The sequence below is a fragment of the Terrapene carolina genome, unplaced genomic scaffold (genome assembly GCF_002925995.2).
Source record: "Terrapene carolina triunguis isolate 2854851 unplaced genomic scaffold, T_m_triunguis-2.0 Scaffold66, whole genome shotgun sequence".
NCBI classification, from domain to species: domain Eukaryota; kingdom Metazoa; phylum Chordata; order Testudines; family Emydidae; genus Terrapene; species Terrapene triunguis.
Window position 1 is genome coordinate 75,261,374 of NW_020664417.1, and position 20,141 is coordinate 75,281,514.

Below are 20,141 nucleotides of genomic sequence, written 5' to 3' on the forward strand. Positions count from 1 at the left end.
CAGAATGACTGGGAGAGAAACAGTGGTAAATATCTGTGTAATGCTGCAGTGGAAAGTTATGTTGGGCAGCATTTGTTCAGACAAATGGCAGCTGAGACCTCCAATGCATTTGTGGCAGATTCTCACACACTGAGTGATCATCTCTCTGGTACCTGGGTTGATTTTGGGCTGTGGGACTGATTTATACAAATATATGGTTGAATCCTTGAGCTGTGCAATATATGTAGGGCAACTGAAGCTCTAAAAGAAATACTTTGAATTTCTATAATGTGTCATCAGAGAATCTCAAGGCACTTTACCAATTATTAATTAACTTTCACCATACCATCTTGAGGTGAGTGAGTAGATATTATTATACCCATTACACAGCTAACGAATGGGTGCCAAAAAGTGAGGGCTAGATTTGGCCCTATCCAAACTCCAGTAAAGTCAATGGGAGTCTTTCCATTGACTTTTTTGGGATCTGGATCCAGGCCCATATTTGCAAATAGGAAAGGGGGATAAATTCATCAAATATGCTCATGGTTTGTAGTTTGTACTGTATTCCTTATCATTAGAGGTGGGCAATCAAACGGAACATGCGTCCCAACAACTGTCTACAGGAATAAGAACATCCATCCTTGGTATAGACCAATGAACCACCTTGTTCCAAATCCTGTCTGACAGCAGCCAATTTCAGTGTATCCAAATTATCATCAATCATCATCGTCACACTTAAATTACTGCATTGCATCCTTCTACAGCAATAACCGAAAGGAACATAGATTTTTCTTACTTTTGGATTGTAAAATTTTCTTAGCTCAAATATTTATTAACAGAGCCAGATCCTGCAGTCATTGCTCCAAACTCCTGCAGACTGCATTGTAAGATTTGGCCCATGATTCTCTTCTTTTAAATGTGAGATATATGTATGTCTTTTTATTTTATTTTTTAATGACGTCCCCTAAAGACGCCAATTGACTTCAGTGGAATTTGGATAAGGTCTTATATGCAAACAAATTTGTTTTTTATGGATTTGTTTGGTCTTTGAAATTATTCAAAATACTTTGTCACTATATTTCCCATTTGCTTGGAACTGGGATGGAAACACTGTAAAGCTGGTGATCAGAGGAAATATAAACAAACCTATGCAAAACTAAATTAAAAATAGTATTTCCTCTACTCTTAAAGCAGAGAAGTTCTGAACTGTGGAATATCCATCAAAGCCACTTTCACATCACAAACATTTAAGATTCCATTGGTAATGCAGGACAACAGCCTTGAAGAAGTATTTATTAACCAAGCTAGTGGCACAGCAGAAAAGAGAGAATGTTTCTATTCTGTTCCAAGTTAAGTTTACAAGAATTAAAATATAGCACTTGCATACCTCTTAAAAAGGGATGAATGCTAGGTATGACCTCTGCTCAGATAACTATAATGATGTGCATGACAAAAATCTAGATGGATAGATATGTCTGTCAGCATAGTATGCAGCGTAGTTGTAGCCATGTTGGTCCCAGGATATTAGAAAGACAAGGTGGGTGAGGCAATATCTTTTCTTGGACCAACTTTTGTTGGTGAGAGACCAGCTTCTTCAGGACCTGAAGAGGAACTCTGTGTGGCTTGGAAGCTTGTCTCTCTCACCAAAAAAGTCGGGCTGTGACCGGTTCGGTCACAGAGACCCCCTTGGGACTGTCACCTGATGTGCTGAAACTACCTCTGAGCCCGTTTTCTTTGCCAACTTGGGACTCCAGAACCCTATCTTGTTGAGCCAGACATGCTAGCCTGCTGCAACACAGTCCCAGACAGGGGCGGCTCTATGTATTTTGCCGCCCCAAGCAAGGCAGTTAGGCAGCCTTCAGCGGCACGCCTGCGGGAGGTCCGCCGGTCCCGCGCCTTTGGTGTACCTGCCACCAAATTGCTGCCAAAGCCACGGGACCGGCGGACCTCCTGCAGGCATGCCGCCGAAGGTGGCCTGACTGCTGCCCTCATGGCGACCGGCAGGCCGCCCCAGGCACGTGCTTGGAGCGCTTGTGCCTGGAGCCACCCCTGGTCCCAGGGTCTGAACTACGCCCCCAAAGCTGCAGATTTAACTGAAAACAGCTCAGCAAGTACTTCTGTTTCCAGCACCCAGACACCCAGCTCCCAAAGGGATCCAAACCCCAAATAAATTCATTTTACTCTGTAGAAAGCTTATACAGGATAAACTCATAAATTGTTCATCCTCTATAACACTGATAGAGAGAGATGCACAGCTGTTTGCTCCCCCAGGTATTAATTACTTACTTACTCTCAGGGCCGGTGCAAGGAAGTTTCGCGCCCTAGGCGAAACTTCCACCTTGCGCCCTCCCCCCAGCCCTGGGGCAGCTTCCCCCCCTCCCCCCCGCCCCGGCGCCCCCCCCCCCCAAGCCACCTCCCCCCCCCCCGGGAGCCGTGCAGCAGCTCCCCACCCCAGCTCACTTCTGCTCCGCCGCCTCCCCAAGCATGCCATCGCTGCTCTAATTCTCCTCCCCTCCCAGGCTTGCGGCACCAAATAGCTGATTGGCGCCGCAAGCCTGGGAGGCGGGAGAAGTGGAGCGGCAACCGCGCACTCAGGGAGGGGGTGTAGCAGAGATGAGCTGGGGTAGGGAGCTGCCGCACGGCTCCCCGGGCCGGGGGGGTGGGGAGCGGCCGTGGGGGGGGGGTGCCTCAGGGCAGGAGGGGGGGAGCTGCCACAGGGCTCCCCACCCCAGCTCACCTCTGCTACTCCCCTTCCCCGAGCACGCCGCCCCCGCCGGCAATGACAATAATTGCATGGAGCAGCCACTGCGCTGGGAGAGGGAGTCTGAGCCGCACGTGTCAGCGCACCACCGGCAGCCCAGCCCAAGAATGCTGTAAAAAAAAAAAAAAATTGGGGGGAACCACTTTTTGGCACCCCCAAATCTTGGCTCCCTAGGCAACTGCCTAGTTTGCCTTAATGGTAGCACCAGCCCTGCTTACTCTGGGTTCGTTACTTAATAAAATCACTTTTGTTTATTATAAAAAGTAGGATTTAAGTGGTTTCAAGTAATAACAGACAGAACAAAGTAAGTTACCAAGCAAAATCAAACAAAACACGCAAGTCTAAGCCTAATACATTAAGAAGCTAATTACAGGTAAATCTCACCCTCAGAGATATTCCAATAAGCTTTTTTCACAGACTAGATTCCTTCCTAGGCTGGGCCCAATCCTTTCCCCGGTATAGTCCTTGTTAGTTCCAGCTCAGGTGGTAACTTGGGGATTTCTCATGACTGCCCCCCGCCCCTTTTGTTCTGTTCCACCCCCTTTTATAGCTTTGGCGCAAGGCAAAAATCCTTTGTTTCTCTGGGTCCCTACTCCTCCTTCTAAATGGAAAAGTACCAGATTTAAGATGGATTCCAGTATTGTGCAACATGGTCACATGTCCTGTGAGACCCCCTAGTCTCCATTCTTCCACATACCTCAGAAGGTTTGCAAGTGAACAGAGCCATTCACACGTGATTGATTCTGAAGCACCCTTAGTAGCTTCCACTTAACATGGTTACAACAGTAATACAAGTTTATATCTTATTCTCCTAACTCCAGACATAGAAATAATATATGCAAATAGGATGAACACACTCAGTAGATCATAAGCTTTGTAATAATCCCTTACAAGAGACCTTTTGCATAAAGCATATTTCAGTTACATCATATTCACACTTATAAACGTATTTTTGCAAAGCATATGGAGTGTAACATCACAGGTGCAATAAAAAATATTGCTTCCCTCCCCGCTTGTCTCTCTAATATCAACACAGTAGGAATTCCTTGAGCGAAGGAGATTCAAGGCCAGAGTGCATCAACACATTCAAATGAGATCTCGCTAGAGACCTTAAGTAGAGTCTCAGTACTCAGATACTTAAAGAGCTGGATCCTTTGCTGGTGTAAACTGGAATTGCTCCATTGACCCATAAAAAATGTTGTATAATGAAATTATCTTCACAGAGACTTATTTTGTGCTACAAGTGTTACTATGTTTGTCCATAGCAACTGTTCTAGATAAAAGGTTGCCAAGTGTTGTGAGTCGTAACCTCTGTTTTGCAATTGTTCATTGTTCAGCACTTTTCTGAAATGTTCTTCTATAAGGCAGAAGTTTTCTAGGCTTGTTGGGGAGGGGAAAATTTAAAAAGGGCAACATTAGGTGGCATAGATGAAGGGGAAAAGTCATGAAGTATAGAAATTAAAGTTGTAACAACGAGTAACTCAGCCACATTGTGCATATGTGGTGTTTGCTAATCTTGTTTTTCATATTTAGCTTAATACATTACTGCATGTCTGATCAGTCCTGCTTCTTTTGAATTCAGTGACAAAACTCCTACTGACTTGAACAGGGAAGCCCATCTTAATAAGGGAGATAGTGTTGCCTGGTGGACAGGGACTAGATTGGGACTTAAGAAACCTGGGTTCAATTCCTGGCTCTGCCACTGCTTTGCTGGGTGTCTGTGGACAAGTCATGTCCCGTCTTGTGCCTCAGTTTCTCCATCTGTAAAACAGGGATGATAATACTGATCTCTGTAAAGCACCTTGAAATCTATGGATGAAAAGCACTAGATAAAAGTTGTGTATTATTATTGTTAAAAAGGAAGGAGATCATGCCGTGAACTGAATGTACACTGTAAGTTAAACAGGACTGGCACTGTGGCCAAGTTAACACTAATAGATATATAACATTATACATTGTGTGCATTTGGATTTATTTCAGGAGTAAGTGATGATGGTATTGTGGCACTTTGGGGATTTTGCTTTGCTGAAAGACAAAAGAGGGATATGCAATACTCAAGGAAATGACTGAAGAGATGATTAATCATAGAAACCGTCAGCAAACAATCTGGCAATACTCCAGGTCTGTGAAGTTCATAAATGATCTGGAAAAAGGGGTAAACAGTGAGGTGGCAAAATTTCCAGACGATACAAAACTACTCAAGATAGTTAAGTCCAAAGCAGACTGCGAAGAGCTACAAAAGGATCTCACAAAACTGGGTGACAAAATGGCAGATGAAATTCAATGTTAATAAATGCAAAGTAGTGCACATTAGAAAACATAATCCCAACAATACATATAAAATGATGGGGTTTAAATTAGCTGTTACCACTCAAGAAAGAGGTCTTGGAGTCATTGTGGATAGTTCTCTGAAAACATCCACTCAATGTGCAGCGACAGTCAAAAAAGCGAACAGAATGTTGTGAATCATTAAGAAAGGAATAGATAATAAGACAGAAAATATCCTATTGCCTCTATATAAATCCATGGTACACCCACATCTTGAATACTGTGTGTAGATGTGATTGCCACATCTCAAAAAAGATGTATTGGAATTGGAAAAGGTTCAGAAAAGGGCAACAAAAATGATTAGGGGTATGGAACGGCTTCCGTATGAGGAAAAATTAATAAGACTGAGACTTTTCAGCTTGGAAAAGAGATGACTAAGGGGGGATATGATCGAGATCTGTAAAATCATGACTGGTGTGGAGAAAGTAAATAAGGAAGTGTTATTTACTCTTTCTCGTAACACAAGAACTAGGGGTCACCAAATGAAAATAGTAGGCAGCAGGTTTGAAACAAACAAAAGGAAGTATTTTTTTACAAAATGCACAGTCAACCCGTGGAACCCCTTGCCAGAGGACGCTGTGAAGGCCAAAACTATAACAGGGTTCAAAAAAGAACTAAATAAGTTCATGGAGGATAGGCGCATGGAGGATGGTGTCCCTAGCCTCCGTTCCCCAGAAACTGGGGATGGGCATCATGGGATGGATCACTTGATGATTACCTGTTCTGTCATTCCCTCTGGGGCACCAGGTGTTGGCCACTGTCAGAAAATAGGATACTGGGCTAGATGGACCTTTGGTCTGACCCAGTATGGCTGTTCTTATGTTCTTAAACAAAGCAGATGTAGGAGGACAAAGGGATGTTGGTGAAGAAGTTTTGACTCCAAAATTTCTGATCTTTGTAGCAAATTTAGAGACTGAGAACAAGTATTTTCATACAGTGTGAGGACTTCAATCTTGAAATCATTCAGGAGTAGGAAGTTGTGGCTTAGCCAGGAGCTGAAAGTCAAGATAAGCAAAAGGATTGGGGTGGGTGGAAACAAATATGTAGAGCTGGGTGTTATTGCAGAAAATTATGTCCATGACTGAAGGTGTTAATAAGATTGCTGGAGAAGCTCCTCAAGATCTTTTGGGTGCTCCATAATAGAGAGAGAGCTGTAAAACCTAAATTAGACATGAAAGAACAATGTTTGTTGAGGTATGATTCTACCGTGTGTCCATGAGGCACTGGCTTTGTGATCAGGGTGCTCAAACAGAATAGTGATCAATGTACACTTGTATCAAAAATTACACTAATGTCAAGTAGGATCAGGAAAGAGGAATCCAAGATCAGAGCTAAGAACATATAGCTAATACTCTTAGCCATCCTCTGCATGAACATTACAGATGTAGGCAAGTTAATATAGTCCCGCCTTCCCCTTTCCCTCCAATAATGTCAGTACACCTTCACCCGGATATAACGCAACCCGATATAACACAAATTCGGATATAACGCGGTAAAGCAGTGCTCCGGGGGGGGCGGGGCTGTGCACTCCAGCGGATCAAAGCAAGTTCGATATAACGCGGTTTCACCTATAATGCAGTAAGATTTTTTTTTTTTTTTGGCTCCCGAGGACAGCTTTATATCGGGGTAAAGGTGTATTTCAAATGTAAATTTCCTGTTCACGTTGTTTTAAAAGGTTAATTGTTTACATTTTTTTTTCTTGTTTTAGTAGAAAATGCACTTTTCTATGTTAAGAATAAATGTTTGTCCTCCTTAAATAGCTATTATCAGGTCCAAATTCAAACAATGCTTTAGGTTTTGTTTAAAAATAATCTTTTTGAAAACCTAGGACCAGTCGGCATGACTTAACATGTTTTCATTGTTTTGTTTTGTTTTTTTAATTTATTTAAACAAACAATTCCTTGCCAAGTGTTACACCCTTGGTCTAGTGTAGGGGTGGGCAACCTATGACCTGCGGGCCGGATTTGGCCAGCCAGCCATTTTAATCCGGTCCTTGAGCTCCTGATGGAGAACGGGGTCTGGGGCTTGCCCCTCTCCAGCCGGGGAGCAGGGTCAGGGGCTGCTCCACATGGCTCCCGGAAGCCATGTCATGGCCCCGCTCTGCCTCCTATGTGTAGGGACAGCCAGGGGACTCTGCTCTGCACACTGACCCCACTCCAAGTGCCACCCCTGAAGCTCCCATTGACTGGGAACTGCAGCCAATGGGAGCTGCAGCCTGCAGACGGTGCAGCGCACAGAGCTGCCTGGCCACACCTCCGTGTAGGAGCTGGAGAAGGGACATGCCACTGCTTCTGGAAGCCATTTGAGGTAAGCACCGCCTGGAGCCTGCACCCCTGAGCCTCTCCCCACGCCCCAACCCCCTGCCCCAGCCCTGATCCCTCTCCTGCCCTCCAAACCCCATGATCCCAGTCCAGAGCACCCTCCTATATCCCAAACTCCTCACCCCCCAGCCCCACCCCAGAGCCCTCACCCCACACACACACCTCATTCCCCAACCCCAATTTTGTGAGCATTCATGGCCCGCCATACAATTTCCTCGGGCCAAAAAGTTTGCCCACACCTGGTCTAGTGCATGAGAACCTGTAAGTGACTAGAAACTTGCTATTGCACAGGCAGCTGAAGTTTCACTTTTGTTTATAGTGTGTTCACACTTGCGGCACTTGCAGTGGTATTCAGAGAGGTGCACTCTGGGCAGCTATCCCACAGAGCACCTCTTTCTCTTTTGCCGCTAAGACTTGTGGGAAGGCGGAGGGGGTCGCGGGGCATTGTGGGTCCTGTACCAGTGCCCCATGATGCATTGCTTCACATCCCAGCAATCCCAGTGCTTTCATCTGCATTTGGCCCCATCTTTCAACCTTTTGTGTATTGCATGCCCTGCCTCTTCGGGCTGCAGGAATGGATCCCGAACTATTGACCAATATGCTGCTCTCTCTGACCAACATGTCACGAGTGGCAGTGGAGTTATTCCTGTAGCCTGATTTAGGGTGTACTGATAATATTAATTTGGATAATATGGGAATTTAATTTATTAATTGTTTTATTTAATATTAATAATCATTAATATTAATTAGTATGGGTCTTAGGCTCGCCAATCTGTTTGATCAGAAGATAAAAGTTCTTGTCCCGAATCAGGCTCCACAGAATTTACAAAGGACCCTTGGGGGGTATGACAGGAAGGTCACACTGAGACAGATATAGCCTTAAAGACTTTTCATTAAAATCAATAATAGTAAGTAAATGGTACAATACCCAGAGTTACAAAGTTACAATTGCATTACTGCTATTCAAAAGATACATATGCTAATATAGTATTATATGCAACAAAACTTTGGTTAATATACTCACACCCTTCCTTGATAATCTGGTGGTAAGAGACGCAGGACCAGCCTTGCAGTTCAGGTTTCTCAATTCTTGCATGAGGGATGCAGTGCTTAGAAGAAATCTAATGCTAAGAGCTATCAAAACTAAATTAGGGTTTACTTGACTAACTTAAACTTAAAATCAAAACCTAATAAACAAAACTAGGAATAAAACTTAGGGAAATCAAGCTTAGCCTAGTTCCCTTGAAACTTAAAGTTTAAGAAGTATACTAGTAGTCATCGTAAATAGATAGAGTAGAAATAGAATGTACGTGAGAATGATAGAGCAGAGTAAGTGAGAATGGAGATGGAGTACTCTATTGAGGTGGGTTACCTCTTTTATAGGGCAAAGTGCCGGAAATCCTTCCTCCTAGGCCCAAATTTCATTCCTCACCCACAAAATGTTAGGGTACGCTTACCCAATAGGCTAGTATGTATGTGCGTATTGATGACAGGTATGTATTCACATCAGTCTCTTGTGGTGAACTTGTTAAGTCTGTGGGTACAACATTGAAAAAACCCCTATGCCATTCTCCATTGTCTATCGGTCTAGATAAAAGGTCATAGACACAGATGTGGGTACTTATCTATTTAGGTAACAAGATATAGGTCAACTTTGCTTTCTGAGTAAAAGGTCTTAATATAGATATGCTAACTTTGCCTTGGCTTAACGTACAGGATATGGCCTGTAGGTCTCTTGCATTACAGCCAAACTTACTTTAATATAAATCTATAAACCTATTACAATAAACCAAATACTTAAACTATGAGAATATATATATATATATATATATATATATATATATATATATATATATTAGTCCTATAGGTTTCATTCCTTAAACTACAAAGGCAAGAAGAGTGCAACATTGATCTCGCCACGTGTAGTAGCTACGACACGAGATTGCTTGTGTCGTTCACAGTGGAATGCTGCTTTTGGGCTTGGGAAACAAACACTGAATGGTGAGATCACATCATCATGCACATCTGGGATGATGAGCTTTTGGCTGCAGAACTTTCAGATGAGGAAAGCCACATTCATGGAACCGTGTGATGAGCTAACCCAGCCCTGCAGCTCAAGAACACAAGAATGAGAACTGCCCTGCCGTTGGAGAAGCGCATGGCGGTTGCACTGTGGAAGCTGGCTACTCCAGACTGCTACCAATCGGTCACTAACCAGTTTAGAGTGGGAAAGTCAACTGTTGGACTCATGTTGACGGAAGTGCGCATCCTGCTCCAAAAGACCATGACTCTGGGCAACATGCATGATATTGTTAATGGCTTTGCACAAATGGGCTTCCCTAACTGCGGAGGAGCAATAGATGGCATGCATATTCCAATTCTAGCACCAGACCACCTAGCCACTGAGTACATTAATCGCAAGGGATATTTCTCAATGGTTCTCCAGGTGCTTGTGGATCACCGTGGGCATTTCGCAGACATTAACACGGGCTGTTCCAGAAAGGTGCATAACACACGCATCTTTCAGAACACTGGCCTGTTCAGGAAGCTGCAAGCAGGGACTTTCTTCCCAGACCAGAAGATCACCATAGGGGAAGTCGAAACGCCCATTGTGATCCTGGGAGACCCCGCCTACCCCTTAATGCTGTGGGCATACACATGAGCCACAAGACCCTAAAATGGTGAGTAGCCACAGGGGCAGGGTAAATCACTCTTCCTGGACCGGATCCTGCTGTACACTGGGCACATGCCTCTTGGGGAGAGCCAGCACTGTAGGGCGGGCCTGATAATCATTCCTGTACCCACACTTTCCACAGGATGTGATCATTATGGAAGATATCTTGCTGCTGAGGATGAGCAGGGAATCAAGGGAGGAGCTTCGCCAAGACTGCGGCTTCCACCCTGGCCCTGGCCCCTATGCGGCTCACCTGTGTGCAGCAATGGTACCCCTATCTCCCCGTGATGGCACAGTGGCGCAGGAAAGTTACCGTTAATGGGGCAAGAAACAAAGCAACTCTGCTGAAGAACCTGTGGCAGCAGATTGCCCAGTATCTCCACGAGAGTTTCCTGGAGATCTCTGAGGGAGATTCCCATGAAGTGAGGGAGTCAATCAACAGCCTGTTCCACTGCTCAGATTACGCATGCGGTGGGAAACAAGCCTGCTTTCTTCAACCCTCCTGCCCCCAACAACTTGCTTCAGCGATTCCCCAAATCAAATCCGCTTACCAGGGGCCGCCTCTCCTGTTTGCGCTTCACCAACATCTGACGGTTGAGGCTAGCCAGCTGTGACTGGCTAGCCTCCTCCTGGCTGCATGCATCTCTGACCTCCGAGTCATCCTCTGCCTCTGGGTCCCCCTCAACATCCTAATCCAAGATTTCCTCCTCCTGGTTCAGTCCACTTTCGACTGGCACGCGAACCACTGAAGTATCCACAGTGGTCTTCGCAGTGGAGGTGGGGTCGCCGCCGAGTATTGTGTCCAGCTCTTTGTGGAACCGGCAGCTCATGGGCACAGCACCAGAGAGGCAGTTTGCCTCCTGTGCCTTGTGGTAGGCATTCCACAGCTCCTTCACTTTCACCCTGCACTGCACCGTGAAATCTGTCCATAGGTATCATAATTCCTATGTCTGGAGTGCAGCTGGGACTGCACAACCTCCTCTCCCCAAATGCCGATGAGGTCCAGCAGCTTGGCATTGCTCCAAGCAGAGGATCACCTGGTGCGTGGAGCAGGCATGGCCACCTGGGAAGATGCACTGAGACCACTGCACACATCACCGAGCAAACAGGAAGGGGACTTTCAAAATTCCAAAGGAATTTATGGGGTGGGGATGATGGTTGGTCACCTGAGGGCAGGGCAGTAGAGTTCAAACCGATGACCAGAGAGGTGAGAACAGGCATTGTGGGACATCTCCCAGAGGCCAATCACAGCGCTGCAATCAACCAGGATGTCTACACTGGCATCACGGTGCTGTAGCCCCAGCACAGAAAGCTCTACGCCTCTCGGGGTGGGTTTTTTTACAGCGCTGCAACTGCTCAGTTTCTGCACACTAAGTGGCTTGGCACTTGTGTACACCTCGGGAGTTACAGCGCAGAAAGCTGCTTTACTACGCAGAAACTTGCCAGTGTAGACACAGCCTCACAGTGTTAACACACAACAGTGCTCTCTGAGTGGTGCTGTAACTCTGCCAGTGCAGACATGCCCTGACTGCACACTTTCAGTGCCCTTATTAAAAAGTAAGTAAATAATATACCTATTGAAAAGACTGTTAAGCTTTAAAAGTTATTTCAGTTTAATAATTGAATGCATTTTTAGTAATATTGACAAGGAAACTTTTTTTTCTTTTCTTTTTATTAGGATGTCCTGATCCTGCAAACACTTGTGTACTGGCTTAATTTTACACATCTGAATAGCTCCATTGACTTCAGTGATACTACTCACATGCTTAAAATTAAGCTTATGCTTAAATTACCACAAGATCAGGGTCAAGGCTTTTTATCATGACAGTTTCCCTTCAAATACTGCAGATTTTAGGTTGTGTATACAGTAGTCTCAGCACTAGACAGCAGAAGGCAAGATTTGTTGATTGCTGCAATCTAGCAGGAAACCAGTTAATATTTTGTTTAAATTATGTCAGTGCCATTATGGAGCGGGGGCAGGCACATAAGTTAAACATGACAGCACTTCAGCAGGAAAATGTTGACTCTGTAGGTGTAGGGGTGGAATCGTACTGTGTAGAACGGCTGTCCTGCCTCAGCCCTGCTCCCTCCCACAATACAGTGCCCAATCCATGTTGAATTCCGGGGCAGGGGGGTGGTATTTTGCAGGGCCTGGGAAAAGGCAGGATGATGCTTCCCTTGCCAGACTCCTTGCCTCTCCAACAAGGAATCCCTGGACTTTCAACCTCTGTCTGCAAGGAGGAAGAGAAGTTGAAACCTCCTCCCCTTCAAGACTCTGCTCAGCTCTGTCCTGGCCTACAGTCTCTGCTTTCATATCCTCTTTTCCTGTTCCCGCTTCTGCTGCAAGAGCTCTTCCCAGCTGCTTCTCTAAATGCCACTTCTATATCTTCCACTTTTGTCTGGCCCCTTCAGTGCAAGCCTTTACACTTGAAATGCCCTCTCTCTCCAACATGCTTTAAGTATTCAAATCCTAAGCTCCTTAGGGTAGGAATTATTTCATCCTCTGTATAATGTACGGCACCAAGCACACTGATGGAGTTCAGTAAATACATGTGTATGGAAGATTTTGCAGAGTATCCCCAGCACTAATCATATGACCAGTTGCAATCAATCTTTTTACACAAGCCTGAAAGCCCCATGTGCTTACAGTGAACTTAGGCAAGTCCTCTGACCCACATTACCACAATATCTGTTTTGCATATTTTAAAGGAATTTCTCAATGTTCTTCTCACTCCCAGAAGGAAAAAAGCAACTGAATAGAGATCTTTCTTAAAATGACTTCCCAGCCTCCTGCGCTCTCTTTCACATACACTCACATATTTGGTTATATGGGTTAAATGTTATATACGACATTAGTTCTTCACAGATTGCAGTTAAACTTCACTGCTGTCACATCCACACATTAAAACTTACTAGACTCTGGCCCAGAGTTTAGATGTTTGGTTCTATGAGATTTTTGAAGGAGGTGCACATTTATATGTGCGGGCAGAATTTGCCCCCAAATTACTGTTGTTTCACACTCTCATTTGCTGTGCTGTTTTGCGCACCCTCAATCCACTCCCAAAAATGTTCAACAGGATGTAACCAATTTTAAATCTGACTTTATATGTTTTGCTCCAAAATACTTGTAATAAGTTCTAATTCCTCTGTTTTCCTTGTTCGGCTGATAACACGGGATATTGTTTCAGTTGAAACAACGAGGAGTCCTTGTGGCACTTTAGAAACTAACAAATTTATTTGGGCATAAGCTTTCGTGGGCTAGAATCCACTTCATCGGATGCATTAGTTGAGTTAGTAGTTAGCTCTTTGCCTGTCTTTGCCATTAAACCACATTATGCATGACTGTAATTATTACTCACCTCAGCTCAGGGTTCACTGTTGTAATGTAATTATAACACCTCCCGAGGATGACTTCTTGCAGATTTTTAGTGGTTCCTCTGCCTTTCCACTGTAGCAGCTCCATGCTAGTCTCTTTCATTCCATTTGCCAGCAGCACAGCAGCCAGCACAGCAACAATTGTCACTATCAGGACCATGATGACCACTAAAAGGACGGTACGCTGCCGTGTCCTGGAGGACCTGTTTTGCAAGGGCATCGTAGATTAAGTTTGTGAACAGCAGCAGCAACTGCTCTCCCGGTCACGACAGAAAAGTAGCTTTTTAATGTGCCAAATGGCACTCCCCCCTCCCTCTCTGCCTTCACACGCTGACTGACTGACGTGGAAGCTAACAGTGACCTGCTGCTTGCTGGGCTGAAATACCACATAGAAAAAGGAACAGCAGTATTGATTCAGACTGGAGCACAAAACGTACACGAACCAGTGGGATGGTTTATGCACATTTGCAATCTTATTAGCAGCATCTGTGACATTAAAGGATGTTGCAAAGATAGCATAGTGTCACTGGAGTTTCCTTACCTAAATAAATCAATGGGTCGCTTAGTGTGAAAGACCCACCTCTGACAGTAGCCTGTCCCTGATGTTTCAGAGGAAGGCCAACCCCCACCCATCCCCTCTCTACAACCTCCCTGCTTCCCACCATACATGCAATACTGTGGGCAGACGGGGCAAAAAAAGAAGTGGAAATTATTTTGTGCCTTGAAGTGGGAGGATTTGCCAGTCTTGTAACTTTTATTCTAGCTACTCCAAAGTGACTGACTGCAGATACTTTTGTTGCTCTTCAGTGTTTAATCCTCTCTGAATCTTTTAAAGCTATTTTGCCTCATTAATATCCTGTGGCAGTAAATTCCACAAGTTAATTGTAGAATACCAAACCCTGAAGTCCTTACTTGGTAAAGCTTGCAGGGAATAGAAGTTTGTCTACAGACAGAGCAAGTAACAATTGTGTAAAAATGGTCCACGCTGTCTGTATTTAATTTTGGAAAATCGTTTCCTCAATTTTAATTTGTGTCCCCTTACTCTTGCGAATGTAAGCATGAGCACTTGATTCACCCGTACTTTGCCATTAATTATTTTATATCCTGCAGACACACTAATAAACATCAACATCAACAGTGGCTTTTAGACAATTTTAACCAAAGCCAAAATGTTTTCCATAGTGAGAAAAATATATCTGAAAAGCACTTTTTCTTTCTCTTCCCCCCCTTTCTCTGCATATAATCTTGGATTGATTGTAAACCACTTCTAAGCAGAACCCTGTTAATTGTGAAGTGTTGTGGCTATGCTATAAAAGCCGACAGGGTGCAAACTATTCTCTGAGATTGAAATTGGTTTCTTATTCAAAGGCTAAAAATTTTTCAAAATCATCAATGCAAGATTTTTTTTTTAAATTACACTAAAATGTGATTGCATTTTATTGCCATTTATATTAGTAATTAACTATTGATTAACTCATAATTATTTATGTATGCAGTTTAGTTGCAGCCATGTCGGTCCCGGGATATTAGAGAGACAAGGTGGCTGAGGTAATATCTTTTATTGGATCAACTTCTGTTAGGGTATGTCTACTTACATTTTATTGCGCTCTAACTTGCTGGCTCAGGGATGTGAAAAATCACCCCTCTGAGCGCAGGAAGTCTGAGCGCTTTAAAGTGCTAGTGTAGACAAGCTCAGGCTTGTGGAGGTGGATTACTAGGAGCACTGGGAGAGCTCTCTCCCAGTGCTCCCGCACGACCACACTTGCACTTCAAAGCACTGCCACGGGAGCGTTCCCATGACAGCGCTTTGAAGTTTCCAGCGTAGACATACCCTTAGTGAGAGAGACAAGCTTTCCAGCTACATGGAGCTCTTCTTCATGTCTGGGAAAAAGAACAGGAGTACTTGTGGCACCTTAGAGACTAACAAATTTATTTGAGCATAAGCTTTCGTGGGCAACAGCCCACTTCTCCTGTTCTTTTTGTGGATACAGACTAACACAGCTGCTACTCTGAAACATGTCTGGGAAAGGAACTCCCAGAGTCACAGCAAAATGCAAGGGTGAGGAGATTGTTTATCATAAGTAGTTAGCACATATTGTAAGGGGCCATTCAAGGTTCAGTGGCCCATTAACACCTCTGTAGTCATAGGACAAAAAGGAGGGGGTTAGTGGGTAAGCCATAAATCCAGTATCTCTGTTCAGTCCATGATTTTTGGTGTCTTAACAGAGTAATGAATTTAAGCTCCCGGGCTCATCTTTTGAAAGTGTTGTGCAGGTTTCCTGTGAGGATGAGGACTGAAAGGTCAGATATAGAGTGATCACCCCTCAAGTGATAGAGTATTTTTGTCTTACCATTTTCCTGTGAGAGTTCATTTGAGAGCATAATGAGGGTCTGGTTTCACCCACTTGGTACTTGTTATTGGGGCATTTAGTGCACTGCGCTCAGGAATGAACTATATGTGCTAACTACTTATGCTAAACAATCTGTTCAATCTTACATGTTTGCTGTGACTCAGAGTTCCTTTCCCAGACATGAAGAAGAGTTCTGTGTAGCTAGAAAGCTTGTCTCTCTCACCAACAGAAGTTGGTCCAATAAAAGATATTACCTCACTCACCTTGTCTTTCTAGTAACTACTTAGGGCTTGTCTACACTTACATTTTATAGCGCTCTAACTTGTTGGCTCAGGGGGGTGAAAAATCACCCCCCTGAACGCAGCAAGTCTGAGTGCTTTAAAGCGCTAGTGTAGGCAGGCTCCGAGCGCTGGCTCGGAGCTAATCCCCTCATGTAGACATACTCTTATTCAAATAAAGAAATCGGCTTTGACTGGCTTTACGTGACAAAATACTTCTTGAGCCATCCCAAGTGACACATTCCTGTGACATGCCTCTCCCAGAACCGATTCCTTATTCTGATGACATAAGTCTTCTTAATTTGTCACAGAAATTATATAGACAGTTCAAGTATTACGGCTGGATTTGCAACAAATTGGTTGAATATTGTTTTTGGCTGGTGTACATTGTATGTTTACTAACAAAAAAATGCAAAATAGAAAGAAGGGTACAATATTTGGCAGAATTTTGCCCAGAAATGAAGCTTCATCTGTGGGAGTGACCCAAGAAGTATATTGTCACACACATCCAGTCAAAAGCCTACTTCCTTATTTGAGTAACTATTAATATATATAGTGAATTAATTATGTATATAAATTTTATAATAGAATTCAGCCACATTTATTTTGATGAAATTTCTAAAAATTTCATCTTCTGTTGATACATTTTAGAAAAATTTTGACCTTTGAATATGGAACTGGGAACAGTAAATAAGGAACCATCTTCAGCCTCATCTGTTTTCCCAGTTATGTCAGACGTCTTACTTCAAGTGTTTTGATCAACTAGTTTGATGGAGTCTGTGGGAAGCATTACTTATGATCTAATCTTTAGAGGAACTGAGCACCTGTAGCTACCCTTGAAGTCAGCAAGAGATACAGCATGCTCAGAAAATCAGATCCTTAGTAGGTTTGGAGGCAAATTGACTTATGTAGGCACTCCTGCTGAAAGGCAATGTAATCCTGGCTTCTAGCAACGTGCTTTGTAGTCTTCTAACTTACAACTAGAAAATGTAACAAGGTTCTCTGTATAATCATAGGAATGCTGGAATTGCCATGGCGGGTAAGGCTGATACCACATAAAATTGGCTATCTTGTCTCCCAACAGTGGCCAGTATCAGATGCCTCAGAGGAAGGAAATCCCATCCTAGACAATTAAGTGACAACTTGCCCATAAGGAAAGTTTTTCCTACCCCCTCTCAGTTAGCAACTGGCTTATATCCTGAATGAGGATAAATGTCCCCTATTTTTATCTTATTTAATCTAATAAATACTCTCATTTATCCATATTCATGTCCAATCTGTTTTTTTTTTTTTACTAAATTCATGGCCATAATGATATCTTGTGAATGAATTTTACTGGTTCCTAGTCATTTGTGAGGGTTTTTGTTTTGTTTTTTTGAATAGTTTTCTTTTTTTCTGGTCTGGATCAGACCAGTGATCCATCTAGCCCAGTATCCTGTCTTCTGACAGTGTTCAGTGCCAGATGCTTCAGAGGGAATGAAAGAACAGGGCAATTTTGAGTGATCCATCCCATCGTCCAGTCCCAGCATCTGGCAGTCAAAGGCTTAGGGACACCCACAGCATGGGGTTTAGTCCCTGACCAATAGCCGTTGATGGACCTATCCTCATTGAGTTTTATCTAATTGGTTTTAGAATCCAGTTATACTTTGAGCCTTCACAACATCCCCCATCAATTTCATTGGGTAACCCCTGGTTACTGTGTTATGTGAAAGTGAATAGGGAAGTCCTATTTATCCTTTCTCCACACCATTCATGGTACAGACCTCTATCATATCCTCCCCTAAGTCATCTCTTTTATAAAATGAACAGTCTTTTTAATCTCTCCTTTTTAATCTCTTTCAGATGTTCCATACATCTGAACACTTTTGTTGCCCTTTTCTGTATTTTTTTTCAAATTCTAAAGTATCTTTTTTTGAAATGGGGCAACCAGAATGGCACGTGGTATTCCAAGTGTAGGTGTATTATGGACTTGTATAGTGGAATCATGTTTTAATAGCTATCCTCCTCCTAATGGTTCCTAATATTCTGTTAGGGTTTTTTGGTTTGGTTTGGTTTGATTTTTTTGACTGCCACTAAACATTGAGCAGATGTTTTCAGAGAACTATCTACGTTGACTCCAAGATGTTTTTTCTTGAGTGGTAACAGCTAATTTAGACCCCATCATTTTGTATGTATAGTTTGGAAAAAATAATCCCATGTGCATTACTTTTCCCCTATCAACATTGAATTTCATCTGCCATTTTGCTTTCTGCGAGTCCAAGTACATTACATTGACTGGTCACCCTTGTCCACATGCTTGTTAACCCCTCAAAGAATTCTAATAGATTGGTGAGGCATGATATCCCTTTACAAAGCCATGGTGACTCTTCCCCAACGTATCATGTTTGTTTGTGTGTCTGATAATTCTGTCCTTTACAGTAGTTTCGATCAAATTGCATGGTAATGAAGTTAGATTTAGCAGCGTGCAGGGGCGGCGCTTCCACTAGGCAACCCTAGGCAGTCGCCATGGGTGGCAGGATTTGGGGGGCGGCATTTTGCCGCCCTCGGCAGAAATTCGGCGGCGGGGGGTCCTTCCGCTCTGGGTCTTCAGTGGAAATTTGGCAGCGGGTCCTTCACTCACTTCGGGACCTGCCGCCAAAGTGCCCTGAAGACATGGAGCGGAAGGACCCCCGCCGCCGAATGCTCAGAGGAGGAGCGCTGCCGCCTAGGGCAGCAAAAACCCTGGCGCCGCTCCTGGCAGTGTGTAATTGCCGGGATCGCCTCTGGAGTCTTTTTTTAAAAATCAGTGTTACGTTAGCTAGCCTCCAGTCATCTGGCACAGGGGCTGATTTAAGTAATGGTTTACATACCACAGAGTCCTGCAATTTCATGTACAAGTTCCTTCAGAACTCTTGGGTGAAGACCATCTGGTCCTGGTGACTTATTACAGTTTAATTTATCAGTTTGTTCCAAAACCTCCTTTACTGACACCTCAATCTGAGACAGTGCCGCAGGGCTTGTCTACACTGGCACTTTACAGCACTGCAACTTTCTCGCTCAGGGGTATGAAAAAATACCCCCCTGAGCGCAGCAAGTTTCTGCACTGTAAAGCACCAGCGTAGACAGTGCACCAGTGCTGGGAGCCGCGCTCCCGGGGCTGGTAGCTACACCCCTTCTGGAGGTGAGTTGTTGTTTGTTTGTTTGTTTTTTAGAGCGCTGGGAGAGCTCTATTCCAGCGCTCTGCCGTGACTACACAAGGCACATTAAAATGCTGCCGTGGCAGTGCTTTAACATTGCCAGTGTAGACTAGCCCTCAGATTTGTCACCTAAAAAGAATGGCTCAGGGTGTGAAGATGGATGCAAATAATTCATTTAGCTTCTCCACAATGGCCTTGTCTTCACTGAGTGCTCCTTTAGCACCTCAATTGTCCAGTGGCCCCACTGATTGTTTGGCACGCTTCCTGCTTCTGATGTACTTAAAAACTAACAGTAATTTTTGTGTGTGTGTGTGTGTGTGTGTGTGTGTGTGTCTTTTGCAAATTGTTCTTCAAATTCTTTCTTGACCTGCCTAATTATACTTTTACACTTGACTTGTATGTTCCTTTCTATTTTCCCCACTAGGATTTGACTTCCAATTTTTAAAGGATGCCTTTTTGTCTCTAACTTGCCTCTTTTACTTTGCTGTTTAGCCATGGTGGCACTTTTTGGTCCTCTTACTGTTTTATTTGGAGTATGTGATGTTATACCAAGGTGCCTGTGCCTCCCTTGAATATTGACAAACACATAGCTGGAATCAGACTGGTTCACTTGTGTGTTAGTATTGTTAAAATAGATACTAGAATTATAAAAATGGGCTTAGTGTTTAGATTTTATTAAATGCTTGTAAGTTGTTGCATGCATTTATCTCACTTATAACATCTGTATCCCATATTGTAAGGCAGTGGTTCTCAACCTTTACTCATTGAGGACCCCTAAAAAATTTTGAATGGCGGTGCGGCCTGCTTTGGAAATCTATTCTCTGTATATAGTTAATTCTGTTCAATCAGTTTTCAGACTGTCTTTCATTGACCCCTTAAACATAGTCCATGGACCCTC

General features: G+C 43.7%; 1 protein-coding gene across 1 annotated transcript in view; it reads right to left on the bottom strand.

Annotated features, from left to right (window-relative positions):
* The window catches only part of LOC112115240 (ADP-ribosyl cyclase/cyclic ADP-ribose hydrolase 1), a 43,067-nt gene extending 29,341 nt beyond the window's left edge, over positions 1–13,726 (bottom strand). Inside the window, exon 1 of the mRNA XM_026648131.2 lies at positions 13,423–13,726. Within this exon, the coding sequence (XP_026503916.2) occupies positions 13,423–13,658 (236 nt within the window). The 5' untranslated portion in view covers positions 13,659–13,726. The remainder of the gene's footprint in view (positions 1–13,422) is intronic.
* Positions 13,727–20,141: the final 6,415 nt, after the last annotated feature.